Source organism: Pteropus vampyrus, unplaced genomic scaffold (assembly GCF_000151845.1).
Source record: "Pteropus vampyrus isolate Shadow unplaced genomic scaffold, Pvam_2.0 Scaffold390, whole genome shotgun sequence".
NCBI classification, from domain to species: domain Eukaryota; kingdom Metazoa; phylum Chordata; class Mammalia; order Chiroptera; family Pteropodidae; genus Pteropus; species Pteropus vampyrus.
In genome coordinates this window covers 2,251,376-2,264,166 of record NW_011889171.1, presented here as the reverse complement: position 1 = coordinate 2,264,166, position 12,791 = coordinate 2,251,376, and the positions used below count along the sequence as shown (strand labels likewise).

At 41.5% G+C, this 12,791-nt stretch overlaps 2 protein-coding genes across 5 annotated transcripts in view; one reads left to right on the top strand and one right to left on the bottom strand.

Annotated features, from left to right (window-relative positions):
- LOC105305567 (A-kinase anchor protein 17B) overlaps positions 1 to 12,791 on the top strand; it is a 147,346-nt gene that overhangs the window by 22,391 nt on the left and 112,164 nt on the right. The gene's annotated exons all lie outside the window — the stretch shown is intronic.
- SLC25A43 (solute carrier family 25 member 43) overlaps positions 1 to 12,791 on the bottom strand; it is a 33,162-nt gene that overhangs the window by 13,127 nt on the left and 7,244 nt on the right. The window contains exon 3 of the mRNA XM_011380193.2: positions 9,565 to 9,737. Within this exon, the coding sequence (XP_011378495.1) occupies positions 9,565 to 9,737 (173 nt within the window). The remainder of the gene's footprint in view (positions 1 to 9,564; positions 9,738 to 12,791) is intronic.

Sequence of the window (12,791 nt, the reverse complement as noted above, 5' to 3'; positions counted from 1 at the left end):
GGGTACACACAGTTTAACAGCATCATTTAAAAGGGATTGTTCACCCACAAAGCTCCTGGAACAAAATAACAGTGCCCTTGGCGGTGGGGGTGGGGTTGAACGTGAAAACATAGCATCTGCAATTATTGATAGAGGACATTGTTTGTGGCTTTTCCCGCCCCACAACTCCCTCCTCAGTGGTTCGGAACACCCTATTGTGGCTCTATAAAGGCAAAACACCTGCCTTTAACCATCAAGATAGGGCAGCTCTTTTGGGGGTGGGAAAAACAGTCATTTATCAAACAAAAGCAACAGATATGTGCTATTTTAGGTCAGAAGACAGCCACCACTGAGGCAAACCTCAGCTGAGTTTTTAAGGAGATGGAGATAGATGCTCTAAGCAGAGGTGCCTGAAATGTGAAATACACTTATTTAGGGAGATAGGGGAGGTGGACAAAGATCATTTTGATTGAATTGGAGACTTGAATAGAGCAGAGGTTATAAAAAGTTGTATTTTGTTTAGCCCAGGCAGTATTTAACTATTTTTATTTGCCAACATTGAAAAATGGGGAGGTTTTACATAAAAATCTGGATTTTAAGTTCCCTTGAAAAAACTGGGCCCGTATTTCTAAATGGCATCTATCCTTTGGAGGAGAGCTTGCCACAGCCCCCACTGGGCTCACTTTATTCCTTCCTGCTATTCACATTTAGATGCTAATCACATTTTGTGAGCACAGTGCAGTTAGCTCTCCAGAATGCTTTTGAAAGCCAAAAGACTTGATGGCTCAGAATGCATTTGAAAGCTTATTTTTTAGTGAGTGAATGTATGTTATCTGGGTTTTCCTGTTGTGTGTGTGTGTGTGTGTGTGTGTGTGTGTGTTTTCCAAGTTTCTGCCAGCATTTGATTTTGCAACTCCTGATATAGAGGGCCTCTGTGTAATGGGGATGGCAAAACTGGTTAAGGCAGCATGCCAGGCCAAGGGGCTCAGCCCGTATTCTCTAGGGGCAAAAAAGAACAAAACACAGGCAGATCTTAAGAAAATTGGTCTGATGAAGCTATGAGCTGGGCTAGTGGGATTGAAATGAGTATTTACCCTGAAGATAAACTACCTGGTCTTAAATCTCAGCTCAGTTACTGGGTGGGTAAACTTGAGCAGGCTAGAGAGCCTTTCAATGCCTCAGTTTTCTCATCTGTAAAATGGGCTTACTAGGAACAGTACCCACTTCATAAGGTTGTTTTAAGGATTAAATAAGATAATGAGCAAAAAGCACTTAGCAAAGTACCTGGTATATTAGCACTCTCTGATCATTTTTAGAATTAATCCTGGAGGCCAATTAGAGGATTACTGCAACAGCCTTGGTATGAGTTGATAAGGACTCAGATTAGGGTAGGGGCAGTGACCAACCCCCCCCTCAAAAACAACAACAACAACAACAACAACAACAACAACAACAACAAAACAGTATGGGAGTTTTGGGAATGTTGAAAATGAAGAACCAGCTGGCTTCAAGATTAACTAAGGGTGGGGGAAAAGGAAGCATCAAAGACAACTTGTGGATTTCCAGCCTGAGTAACTGGGGGAATGATGGTATTGAAATGGAAAACTCTGGGAAGAAAGTTTCAGGGGAAGGAGAAGTCAGTTTGATATATAAGTTAGAGGTGCCACTGGGAGGTGATAGCCAAATGGTAATGTCTAGCAACTGTAAGAAATGTGGGACTAGGGATAAAGATGTAGATTTGAGCATGAGAAACCATGAACAGGGGAGGGGAGGGGTGCTCTGGAAAGGAATGGATGAAGCAACAGTGTCCAGTTGAGCAAAGGCAGCCTGAGGTGTTAAGCATCTTGATCAGGCTCAGCATCTCTGTTTTAACAGGCCTGGGCTTCCCTTCACTCAGTCAGCTGTGTCACTAGGAGACTACCTTTGTCCTTCATCTTATGTGGTTTCAGTTCAAATGCTGACCTGGCCCAATCCTGCTTACTTTGTGAGCCTGATGGGGTCAAAGTCCCCTGGTGTGTAAAGCAACAGGCTGACAGTTTTATATTTGATGAAATGGAGACACCTAATATGAGCAACAAGGGAGGGTAGCAGGCAGAATTGTAGGGGATTGAGCTTGTGCCTGGTGCCTCCATCCTGATTCTCTCAGAAGGTCCCAAATTCTCAGTGGTTCCCTGGATTTTCAGGGCAGCCTGTCTCCCTCTCTCTTCCGCATGCACCTGTCTACAGAACTACTTGCTCCGAGTTCCCAGGTCCTTATTAGGAGCCCACAGATCAGTCAGATAAATAAGTCTCCATCAATACTTTACCCTTCCTATTTTCTCAATACAGTCATGTTAACCAGCCTCTTCAGGCCCAGGCTCTGGGCCAGGTGTGGGAGAAATGAAGATGAAAAGGTCAGGCCATACTTGCAAGAGCTTGAGCTAAATTGCACTCGTGTGGCCATGAGGGCTTCAGAGGACTTCAAGCAGGGTGGTGTTGGGGATCCCTGAAAGCGCACCAGGTGGGAGGCAACTCATTCCATTTGTACAGAGGGCTGACCCACCCCCCTTCCCATCAGAAAGCATGCCATTAAAACATGCACATGCATAATTTACCTCTCCATTCTCTAGCATGCCAGCCAGGAGCCAGGGCAAGACAAGGAAAAAGGAATAAAATAAGTGTAAGCATGGTGAAGAAAGGGCTCAGCTGGTTAAACAAGACTTCTGATTATTGTAATTAATGTTTAAGAGAGCTCCAACTTAATGTGGCATTAAATGGTGTGCGTGTGTGTGTTTGTAAAAACATTAGGAGAACAAGACATTCAGAAAAAGTGGCCAGTCAGCGTGAGGGTTAACAAAATTCCCTGTCCAGTGGGTTATCTAACAGATACCTGACATGGATTTGCTTCCTGCCAGGCAGTGCAACAAGGAAAGCCAATGGCATGCCAATGTTATCATTAAGTGTGCTCAGGTCAGAGCAGCCTGGCTGCCCTGAAAAGCTCCCTCCTTACACATTCTGCTGGCAAACCTTGCCTACTCCCCTGGGGGGAGACCGTTATTAAAGCTCTCTCTTCTTAGAGAATTTGGATTGTGTACTTTGCAGGAAAAAAACGACTACACCAGAATTTAGGGTTTGACTGTTGTTTCCAGGGCCCTTATCCTTCAAACTGAAGATGTATTTCCAGCGGGGATTAGGAGGTTGTTAACTGGACAGAGATCACTAGCTGCAAGGCTCTAAATACCCTTAGATAAAGCTTAGATACGCTCCACTTACTGCAGCGACATCTAATGGTCAAAGAAAGGCTTGCATTTAAAAACAGCCTTTGGTTGTCTTGGGGGTTAGTTTTTTTAAAAAGTGGACAAGGTATTATTGTTTCTCAACCCCTCTAAAATAACACTTTGACCGCAACCCTAAGAATCCATTCCCTATATATTTGGATGACATTCATGATGTTATTCCTAACTGGATGCTGATCATCATACTTTGTGAAAACTGAAGCAATTGCCTCTTTGGATTTTTTTTTTTTTTTTACAATCATCATGACTTTGTTATTTATTTTAAAGCTTCTTGTTGAAGCTCTGTGTATGAATTACCTAGAAGGTTTTTACACAAGGAGAAAGATTAACAAGTTTACTCCCAAATATACACTTCTTGTGTATATTACCCCAATTTATAGTACATTGTTGTACATATATATTCTAGAGTAGAAAGTAGTGGTGGTCATATTCCCCCAGGAGAGGTCATTGGTCTAGCTCTCAGATGGAAAAAGGAAAGCTAAACATTTATGGGGAAGACTGAAATCTCCACTGTCACTTTTAGATGTCAATGAATTTTATCTGAAACCCCTTGTGGTACTGTGATTTATAATAAGAAGTATGTATTTGATCTTCATTCCCGTTTCTGGCATAGAGCCCTTAAAACCCTTGGAATTTCCTAAGTGATGAGAGTGATAACTATGTCTTGATACTCATAACAATTTCCTTTCAACCAAATCTAAGTTTATGTAAATAAGATGATGTTTAGAATGCACCTAAGGATGGGAGCTGGTTGCCAGGGGAACCAACCTTGTTATTGAAAGGTTGGAACTTTCAGTCCTGCCTCCCAGACTTCCTGGGAGGGGTGAGGGGCTGGAGGGCGAATCTATTGCCAATGCCAATGATTTAGTCAACCATGCTTATATAATAAAACCTCCATGAAAATCCAAAAGCACGGGACTCACAGAGCTTCCAGGCTGATGCAGAATGCATCCATGTGCCACAGTGACTGGTCCCAAACACCATGGGGACAGAAGCTCCTTCGTTTGGGACCATGCCCTACATATCTTGATTCATATCCTTTAATATTTTTTGTGATAAACTAGTAATCTAGTGAGTAAACTGGTTTCCTGGGTTCTGTGAGCCACTCTAGCAAATTAATCAAGCCCGAGGAGGGGGGCCTGGGAATCTCTGACTTATATCCAGTTGATCAAACACACACGTTAAAAACCTGGACTTGGGATTGGCTTCTGAATGGGGTGGGCAGTCCTGTGGAACTGAGCCCTGTGGGATCTGATGCTATCTTCTGGTAGATAGTGTCAGAAGTAAGTTGTAGGACACCCAGCTAGTGTTGGAGAATTGCTTGGTGTGGGGGTAAAAAACCATATGTTGAACTGGTCCCAGAATTTTATCCTTTTTCACCGACTACCCCAACCCCCAGGCTCAAGGCTCTGGTTTTGGGTAGGCTCACTATGGGGAGGAAGCTGAGCTCACCAAACCTTGAACTATGCATAAGGAACACTAAATTATAAGAGGTGGCATAAAGTGCTTGGAGGGATGCCTCTGGCTCTACTATTTCAAAAAATGATCCTCAAAGCACGGAATCCAGTGTTATAAGTAGCCTTTGTTCATTCATCTTCTGATGATCAACCAGCAAGAGCCTATCTCACTCCTGATAGTAAGAGAAATTCTTAGGACCAGGATTTTAAAAAATGAATAAAAAGCTTATAGTATGTCATACCTCCCTGCCACTAAACCTCTCCCTGGCTTTTTTTTTCCCCTTAGAAACTCTTTTATTTATTTTTTTTAGAAAAAGCATAATTACCATATGAAGAAATCAAGTTTTCTAATGGTTGAACCACATGAAATTACTGTTATGTCGAAAAGGTAGAATATTGGCAATTTCATATGGTTCAATCTAAAGAAAGATGAAACTAAGATATATAGCATTCCTGAATAAAAGGCAGAATATTGTACATGAATTTTTCCAAGTTTATAGGTTTAATATAATTCCAGTCATAATCACAAGGTAAATCTAAAGTTCATCAGGAGAAAAAATGAGAATAATCAAGGAAATGTTGAAAAGAAGAGCAATGAGGAGAGAGATGCCCTGCCACATATTAAGATGTATTACAGAGCTAGAGGAATTGAAATAGTGTGGTACTGGCAAAAGAACAGACTGACAGATCAACAGAACAGGATATGCAGCCCCAAGATAGACCTTAGAATATGTAACATCTAGGATATGGTAAAAGTTCCATCACAAAGTGGTGGGGAAATAAAAGATTATTTCAAAAATAATATAAACAGAGACACTTTAAAATGGAGCCAGACAAATGATCCAATCAAAAAATGGGCAGAGGACCTGAACAGACACTTCTCCCTAGAGGACATACAAATGGCCAACGAGTATTTGAAAAGATTGCTAGCTATTAGGGAAATGCAAATCAAAACCACAATGAGATACCATCTCACACCTGTTAGAATAGCTGTAGTCAACAGGACAAGTAATAACAAATGCTGGAGAGGATGCGGCGAAAAAGGAACCCTCATACAGTCCTGGTGGGACTGCAAATTGGTACAGCCACTATGGAAAACAGTATAGAGGTTCCTCAAGAAACTAAGAATTGATCTACCATATGATCCAGCAATCCTCTTCTGAGTATTTACCCTAAAGACTTGAAAACCCATATCTGAAAAGATATTTGCACACTGATGTTCATAGCAGCATTATTCACGGTGGCCATGACATGGAAGCAACCAAAGTGTCCTACAATAGAGGATTGGCTAAAGAAGCTGTGGCACATATATACAATGGAATATTACTCAGCCATAAGAAGAGGGCTGAAATATTGCCATTTGTGACATCATGGATCTACCTCGATATAATCATGCTAAGCGAAACAAGCCAGACAGAAAAAGTTAAAAATCACATGATATCACTTATATGTGGGATAGAAACCTAAAAGCAACAAATGAACAGGACAAACAGAGACTCATGGACATGGACAATAGACTTAGTGGTTACCAGAGGATAGGCGGTGGGGAAGGAGCGGAGAGGTAGACGGGGTAAAGGGGGTCATATATATAGGGGAGAGGGGAGAGTGAAGTGGGTAAAGGGGATCAAATACATGGTAGCTGAAGGAAACAGGACTTTGGGTGGTAAACACAATAGAATATACAGATGTCAAATTATAATGTACACCTGAAAATTATATAATTGTATTAACCAATATTACCCCAATAAAGTTAATTAAAAAAAAATGGAGCCAGAGCTGCCATGCCAGAGGTACTGCCATGCACGTCTTATGCCTCAAGCCTTGGAATGTTCGAACAGGGCAAAATAACCTTTGGACTGGGCCTAAGAAAGCTTGTGCCCCCCCCCCAAAACTGCAAAGATAATGAGAAAGCAGTATTATGACTACAAGACTGATGACTATTGGACTGAAAATTAAAAATTCTTTAGAATTAACATCATTATGTTATGTGACCTGCACCAATAGAAATGCCTTCCTTCTATTGATGTAATTGTTCCCTTTCCCTTTTTCATAAATGCCCACTGCCTTTGTCTCCTAATCAGAATACTATTTGAGCTTCTGCCTGAATCAGTGCATCTCGAATAGCTATTCTTTGATCTAAAATGCTTGCTGCCCCTCACTTTGAAAGGCCTTTTTATTTTTAGGTTGACATATCCTTAAACAACTGGCAAACTATTTTTTTTTTTAAATCAGATGATTACTTTACATAATATCCCAGGTATATTCTAAATATGTTAAAGTATTAAGTGTAAAAATTATAACAAAAAAAGTATTTAAAGAACTATATAAACGAATAGTCATATGATTATGGGATGGGATAGGCCTTTTACACAGAAAAGCAAACAAAAAAGTAGTAATAAATATACTTGCATAAAAATAGGTACAACAGTACATAAACAGTATCAGAAGCCAAATGTCAAACTAAGAAAAAAAATATGTGCAGTGTATGACAAAGGACCGATATCTTTAACATATAAAGAGTTCTTACCGATGAGTAGAAAAAGCTGAATATCCTAGAAAAATGGATTAAGCAGAAAATTTACAAAACGAAAATACAAAGGGCCAATTGATCTGTGATAAATATGCAATTTGCTTATAACCAATTAAATTCAAATTAAAAGAATGTGATAGCGTTTGTCAGCTATTAGGTTCACAATGATTTAGAAAGTATATTACTATTGATGAGCGTAGATATGAACCACACTATTACTCACTGCTGGTGCAAGTGTAAACTTACAACCTTTATAGGGCACAAACTTCATTGAGTGCCTTGGAATTATTTTTATCTTGAGAACTGTAAGTCAATCTCTAGGAATACAGCCGAAAGGCAGCATCCTAAATGTGAAAACAATACAAGGGGTTTCACTGCAGTGTTATCTTGAAGAATCAGAAATCGCCTAAATAGTCAAAAACCAAGAAATTGTTATTTATGGCATGATGGAGGCAGAAATGGGAGTGATGCTGCCACAAACCAAGGAACTATGGGGGCTACCAGAAGCTGGAAGAGATAGTAAGGATCCTCCCCAGGAGCCTTGAAAAGGGGCATGGCCCTGTAAACACCTTGATATTAAACTTCTAGCCTCCAGAACTTTGAGAATAAATCTGCTATTAAAAAATATATATATATATAGCCTATCCATATGGTGGAATATTATGTGATAATTTAAAAAGATGTTCTCAATATTGGGTGGCCTGAGGCAATATTCATTATATAATAAGTGGAAAAAGCAGGGTACTTTTTACATACAATAGGAACACAAAAACACCCCATTTACAAGTATTGTATATATATATATATTTATATGGATGCACACACATATACACATGCACACATGTACAAATATACATAGAAGAAAAACTATCAGTGCATAGGTGTTGGGCTTATAGGTAATTGTTTTTTTCTATACTCGATGTGAAACAGATAACATAAAATTGACCTTTTTAAACCATTTTTAAGTGTACGTGCATTCCTTTTAAAAGTAGGAATAATGGTTTGTAAATAAGCATGCACTACACTTGCATCTAGGATTACAATAATGTGACAGTTGTTTATTTGTTTTGACAAAGGACAAGAAAGGAACACAACCCAGACAGATGGAAAGTTTGATGGACTGGAGCAGCAGATTTGGGTGTCATCATGATGTGTATTATTCGGAAGGCACCTTTTATTTGTAGCTTGAGATAAGTACCCTCAGGCTTTTTAGTGCTAAAGTAAGTGTGGTCCAGCCCAGCCAAGAAATCCACGGAGTGGGGAAGACCTTTGCGGGGAGGAGGCAGCAGACATGTGGTGGAAAAACAAACTCAGCTAGGGACTGATCAATTACAACTGTATTCAACTAAGCCCAAATAGCCAAGCAGCTCTTCAGAAACGTATCAATTGTATAAAGCAATTTGCCGCACCCCCCCCCCCCCCCCCCCCCCCCCCCCCCCCCCCCCCCCCCCCCCCGCCGCCGCCGCCAGAAAAAGATTTGCCCAGAAGAAGCCAGGGAGGCAGGCAAGCCTGTGGAGTGTTTTAGGAAGGCTAGTGGAGAGCTGAAGCCCCGGCCTTCTTGTTCTGAGCCCACCTCTACTGTGTAGACCTGCCTGTAATCCCCAACCTTACTTGAACCACTGATTTTTCTTTGATCAAAATTGGCTGATTCTAGACTAAGCCAATTACTTACTTTGGGATCTTGGGATACCAGGCTTTTGCGTTTGTGGTCTGTAGAGAAAATGTGAATTTCCCAGGTAACAATTAGGAAAAGTACAGGGCTAATCTCACTAAGACACCGACCCATTTCAAATGCAGTTACAATCTCCTTCCTGGTGGTCTAGTGGTTAGGATTCAGCGCTCTCAAATGCAGTTACTTCCCTTAGTAAGGGAGTCAGGGGACTATTGGAGCCGGTTATCAATATCTCCTGGCTTATTTTGTTTCTTTCCAGTCAGTTTCACTGAGGTAAGGGGTGACTATGAAAGCAAGAGTGCCCTGTCTTTGCTGCAGAGGCCACAGGGAGAGAGATTTAGGAGGATGTATTGACGTCATGGACAGTGGCAGCTACGAGGAAGAGAGGAGAAAAGTGGGCCTCATCTGGAGGCATCATAAAAGCCCTAAAAAATTGTATGGGAATGGGGAGGCAGCTCGGGCTGGAGCCAATAGCCCTGAGGTTAGCAGCAGATATGTCTTGGAGTGGGGGTTTGAATAATAATTGTGTGAGCACTCATGAGGTCCTTGGAAACCTGGCATCGCTCAGGGTCAGTGTTCTCTGCTGTTGTTAGTGCTCTGCCAACACTTCAAGGCATCCTCCCCATCGCCGCCTCCAACATCACTCCTCACCTGCATTTTCCTCTTCACTGTGTCGAAGGGAAAGGAGAGGGTCTGGGTCACTGCAGCAGCCAAGCAGACATTGGCAAAGTTCTGGAGGAGAGAGAAACGATCTCGGGGTCCATTCCAGATTTTCTCCAGGTTCATGTAAACTAGAAGGGAGCCGGCAGAGAAAGGGAGAACACCTGCAAAACAAGGCCAGGAGCAGGGTGCTGAGGTCTTGGGAAACATTGGCTTGAGAACATAAATGCCTGTGCGGAATCCAGGGCAAGTAAACAGGACTGGCTCTGGGCTCGTTAAAATCACTCCAACCAAAGCAGTGGAAGGAACTTTCTTGGGTGATGATAATATGCTCTCTTGATAGGGGTTGTGTCATTTGTCAAAATACATCAGATGGTTCACAAAAGGTTTGCGTACTTTATGTAAATTTTAATTTAGTTAATAATACACGAGTCTAGGGTTGAGGGGTGAAGTGTATTGATGTTTGCAACTTACATGGAAATCATCAAAAACATATATAAGATGGACTAATAAATGGCTACAGGGATGGATAGATGGATATGTGATAAAGCAAAATGTTAATTGTAGCATCTAGATGGTGGGTATATGGATGTTTCCAATTCTTTTAACTTTTCTGGGCGTTTGAAATTTAAAAAACTAAAATGTTAGAAAAAAGTTATTCTCAGAGAAAAAGTGGGCAGCACTTAATCAACTTTTGGAAGGTAGGAGGGACTGGTCTCTAGCTGAGAAGAAAACAATTCTGTGGAAACTGGAAAGTGAGACTGTTGTGATGAGGGAGGTTACTTGACCTTGACTTTGGAAATGATGTGGCCATATCAGGGTTCAGTAGGCATCCTGCACTGTATGGCATCCTCACCTTTCTAGGAAAATATGGAGAGCAAGGAGTACAATAGGTGGCACTTTCACAGACTTCCCAGAAACTTTGGAAACCATCTTAATTTTACAGAGGAACTAAATTTCTCCCTCAAAAGGGGATTTAAAAGAGGAGCTAAAACAAGTGGGGCCGTTGGTCCTTAGAATAATGTAATATTTATATTTAACAAATACATTACAAATGATGTACCAACCCCCCATTTAACTTTGTTCAGCAAACATTTGTGGAGCTTATGCTATGTGCCGGGCCCTAGGCCAGGTGCTGGAATACAAAGAAGAGGCTAATTCCTAGAGAAACTCACCGTCTAGTGGAGATACAGCTGTGATAGGTGCCATAAGGTGGCAGTGGGGGAGGAAGGGCTATACAAAGTGCTTTAGGTACACAAGGATCAGAGGGGTTAATTGTGCCTGGGTGAATCAGGAAGGATTTCACAGAAGAGAGTACTTCTCAACTGGGTCTTGAGGAATGAGTAGTTCATCAGACATAGAGTGGACAGGCAGTCCAGGCAGAGGGAACAGTGTGTACAAAGAAAGAAGTATTTCCAGGAAAGTAGTATTTCTGTATGGCTGGAGCATGAGTGCAGGTGGAGGCATGACAGGAGAGAAGGTAGGATGGGCAGTTCTGAAGGATCCGGTAGGCCATAAAGAGTTTGTGCTTTTCCCTGTAGCTCAGGAGGCAGTGAGGACTTTTAAGCAGAGCAGTGGAACGAGGGTGGTGAAACGATCAACTTGCATTTAGATTAGAGAGATCACCACACCCTGGCGGCAGTGCACCCAAGACCAGGAGCAGGTAGGAGCCTCTTTTTTCTTTAAATATTAATTTTTACATTTTTATTTTTTTCAATTATAGTTGACAATACAATATTATACTAGTTTCAGGTGTACAACACAGTGATTAGACAGCCACACAACCCATGAATTGATCCCTCGATAAATCCACTACCCATTTGACACCGGGCATAGTTATTACAATACTACTGACTATATTCCCCATATTATACTCCACATCCCCATTACTACCCTGTAACTACCAATCTGTACCTCTCAATTCCCTCCCCACTTCACTCGTCTCCCCACCCCCAATCTGACACCATCCAAATGCTGTCTGTATATATGAACTTGTTTCTGTTGTTTGTTTATCCTGTTCTCTAGGTTCCACATATGATATTTGTTTTTCTCTAACTTACTCCACTCAGCACTACACCCTCTAGGTCCATCCATGTTGTTGCAGATGGCAAGATTTCATTCTTTTTTATGGCTGAGTAATATTCCATTTTATATATGTACCACCTCTTCTTTATCCATTCATCCACTGATGGACACCCAGGTGGCCTCCATATCTTGGCTATTGTAAATAATGCTGCAATGAGCATATGGATTCACACGTCCCTTCAAAGTAGTGTTTTGAGTTTCTTCAAATAAATACCCAGAAGTGGGATTACTGGGTCCTTCTCTGTCTCTTGTTATAGGTCTTTGTTTTAAAGTCTATTTTGTCTTGTATAAATATTGGTAGGAGCCTCTTGTAAGTGTCTGTGGGAAAGATGGTGATGAGAGCATGACCTAGGGCAGAGGAGATGGGGATGGAGAAGGGGGATAGACTTGAGAGTTCAAAGAGGTCAACTTGACAGCACTTGGTGACTAAAATGGGAGTGGAGTGAGAGGAGTTGAAGTGAGTTTAGGTTTCTTCTGACTTGGGTCACTGGGTGAAAGGAAGATGGTGTCATTCATTAGAGAACACAGGAGGAGAGCAGGTGTGAGACTAATGAGGGCATCAGGTTTAGTCTTGAGTTTGAAGCACCAACGGAGCATCAGGTGAGGGTGTCTAACTGCCCCTGAGTGTTCGTACTGCCACTGGAAATTGGTAACAGTCAGTGGTTAAGAGAGAGGGTTCTGAGGTTATATTGCTAGGTTCTTCCACTTTCTGTCCATGTGACCATGCGCAAGTCACTTAGCTTCCCTAATTATCTATTTACTCATCTGTAAAATGAGGCTTAAGTGAGAAACTGTAGGCAAAGCATTTAGCACAGTGCCTGGCACATAATAAGCACCAATAAATGTTATTATAGAGATGATACTGGGGACCATTAGAGTATAATGATGTTTGTTTAAGCCGCTAGCTTAGATGAGGCCATCCAGGGAGAGTATGGAGGGTAAAAAGAAAGTTAAAGAAGGAACTGGGGTAACAGCAATATGTAGCGGACTGACATGTCAAATGAGCCGCATGAGTCAGATAAGAAAGAGCTGCCAGAGAGGTAGGAAAGACATCCAGGACACAGTGGGGTCCTAGAAGCCAAGTTTCAAGAAGGGGTGATCAATCTCATCAAATGTTGCAACAAAGGCAACAT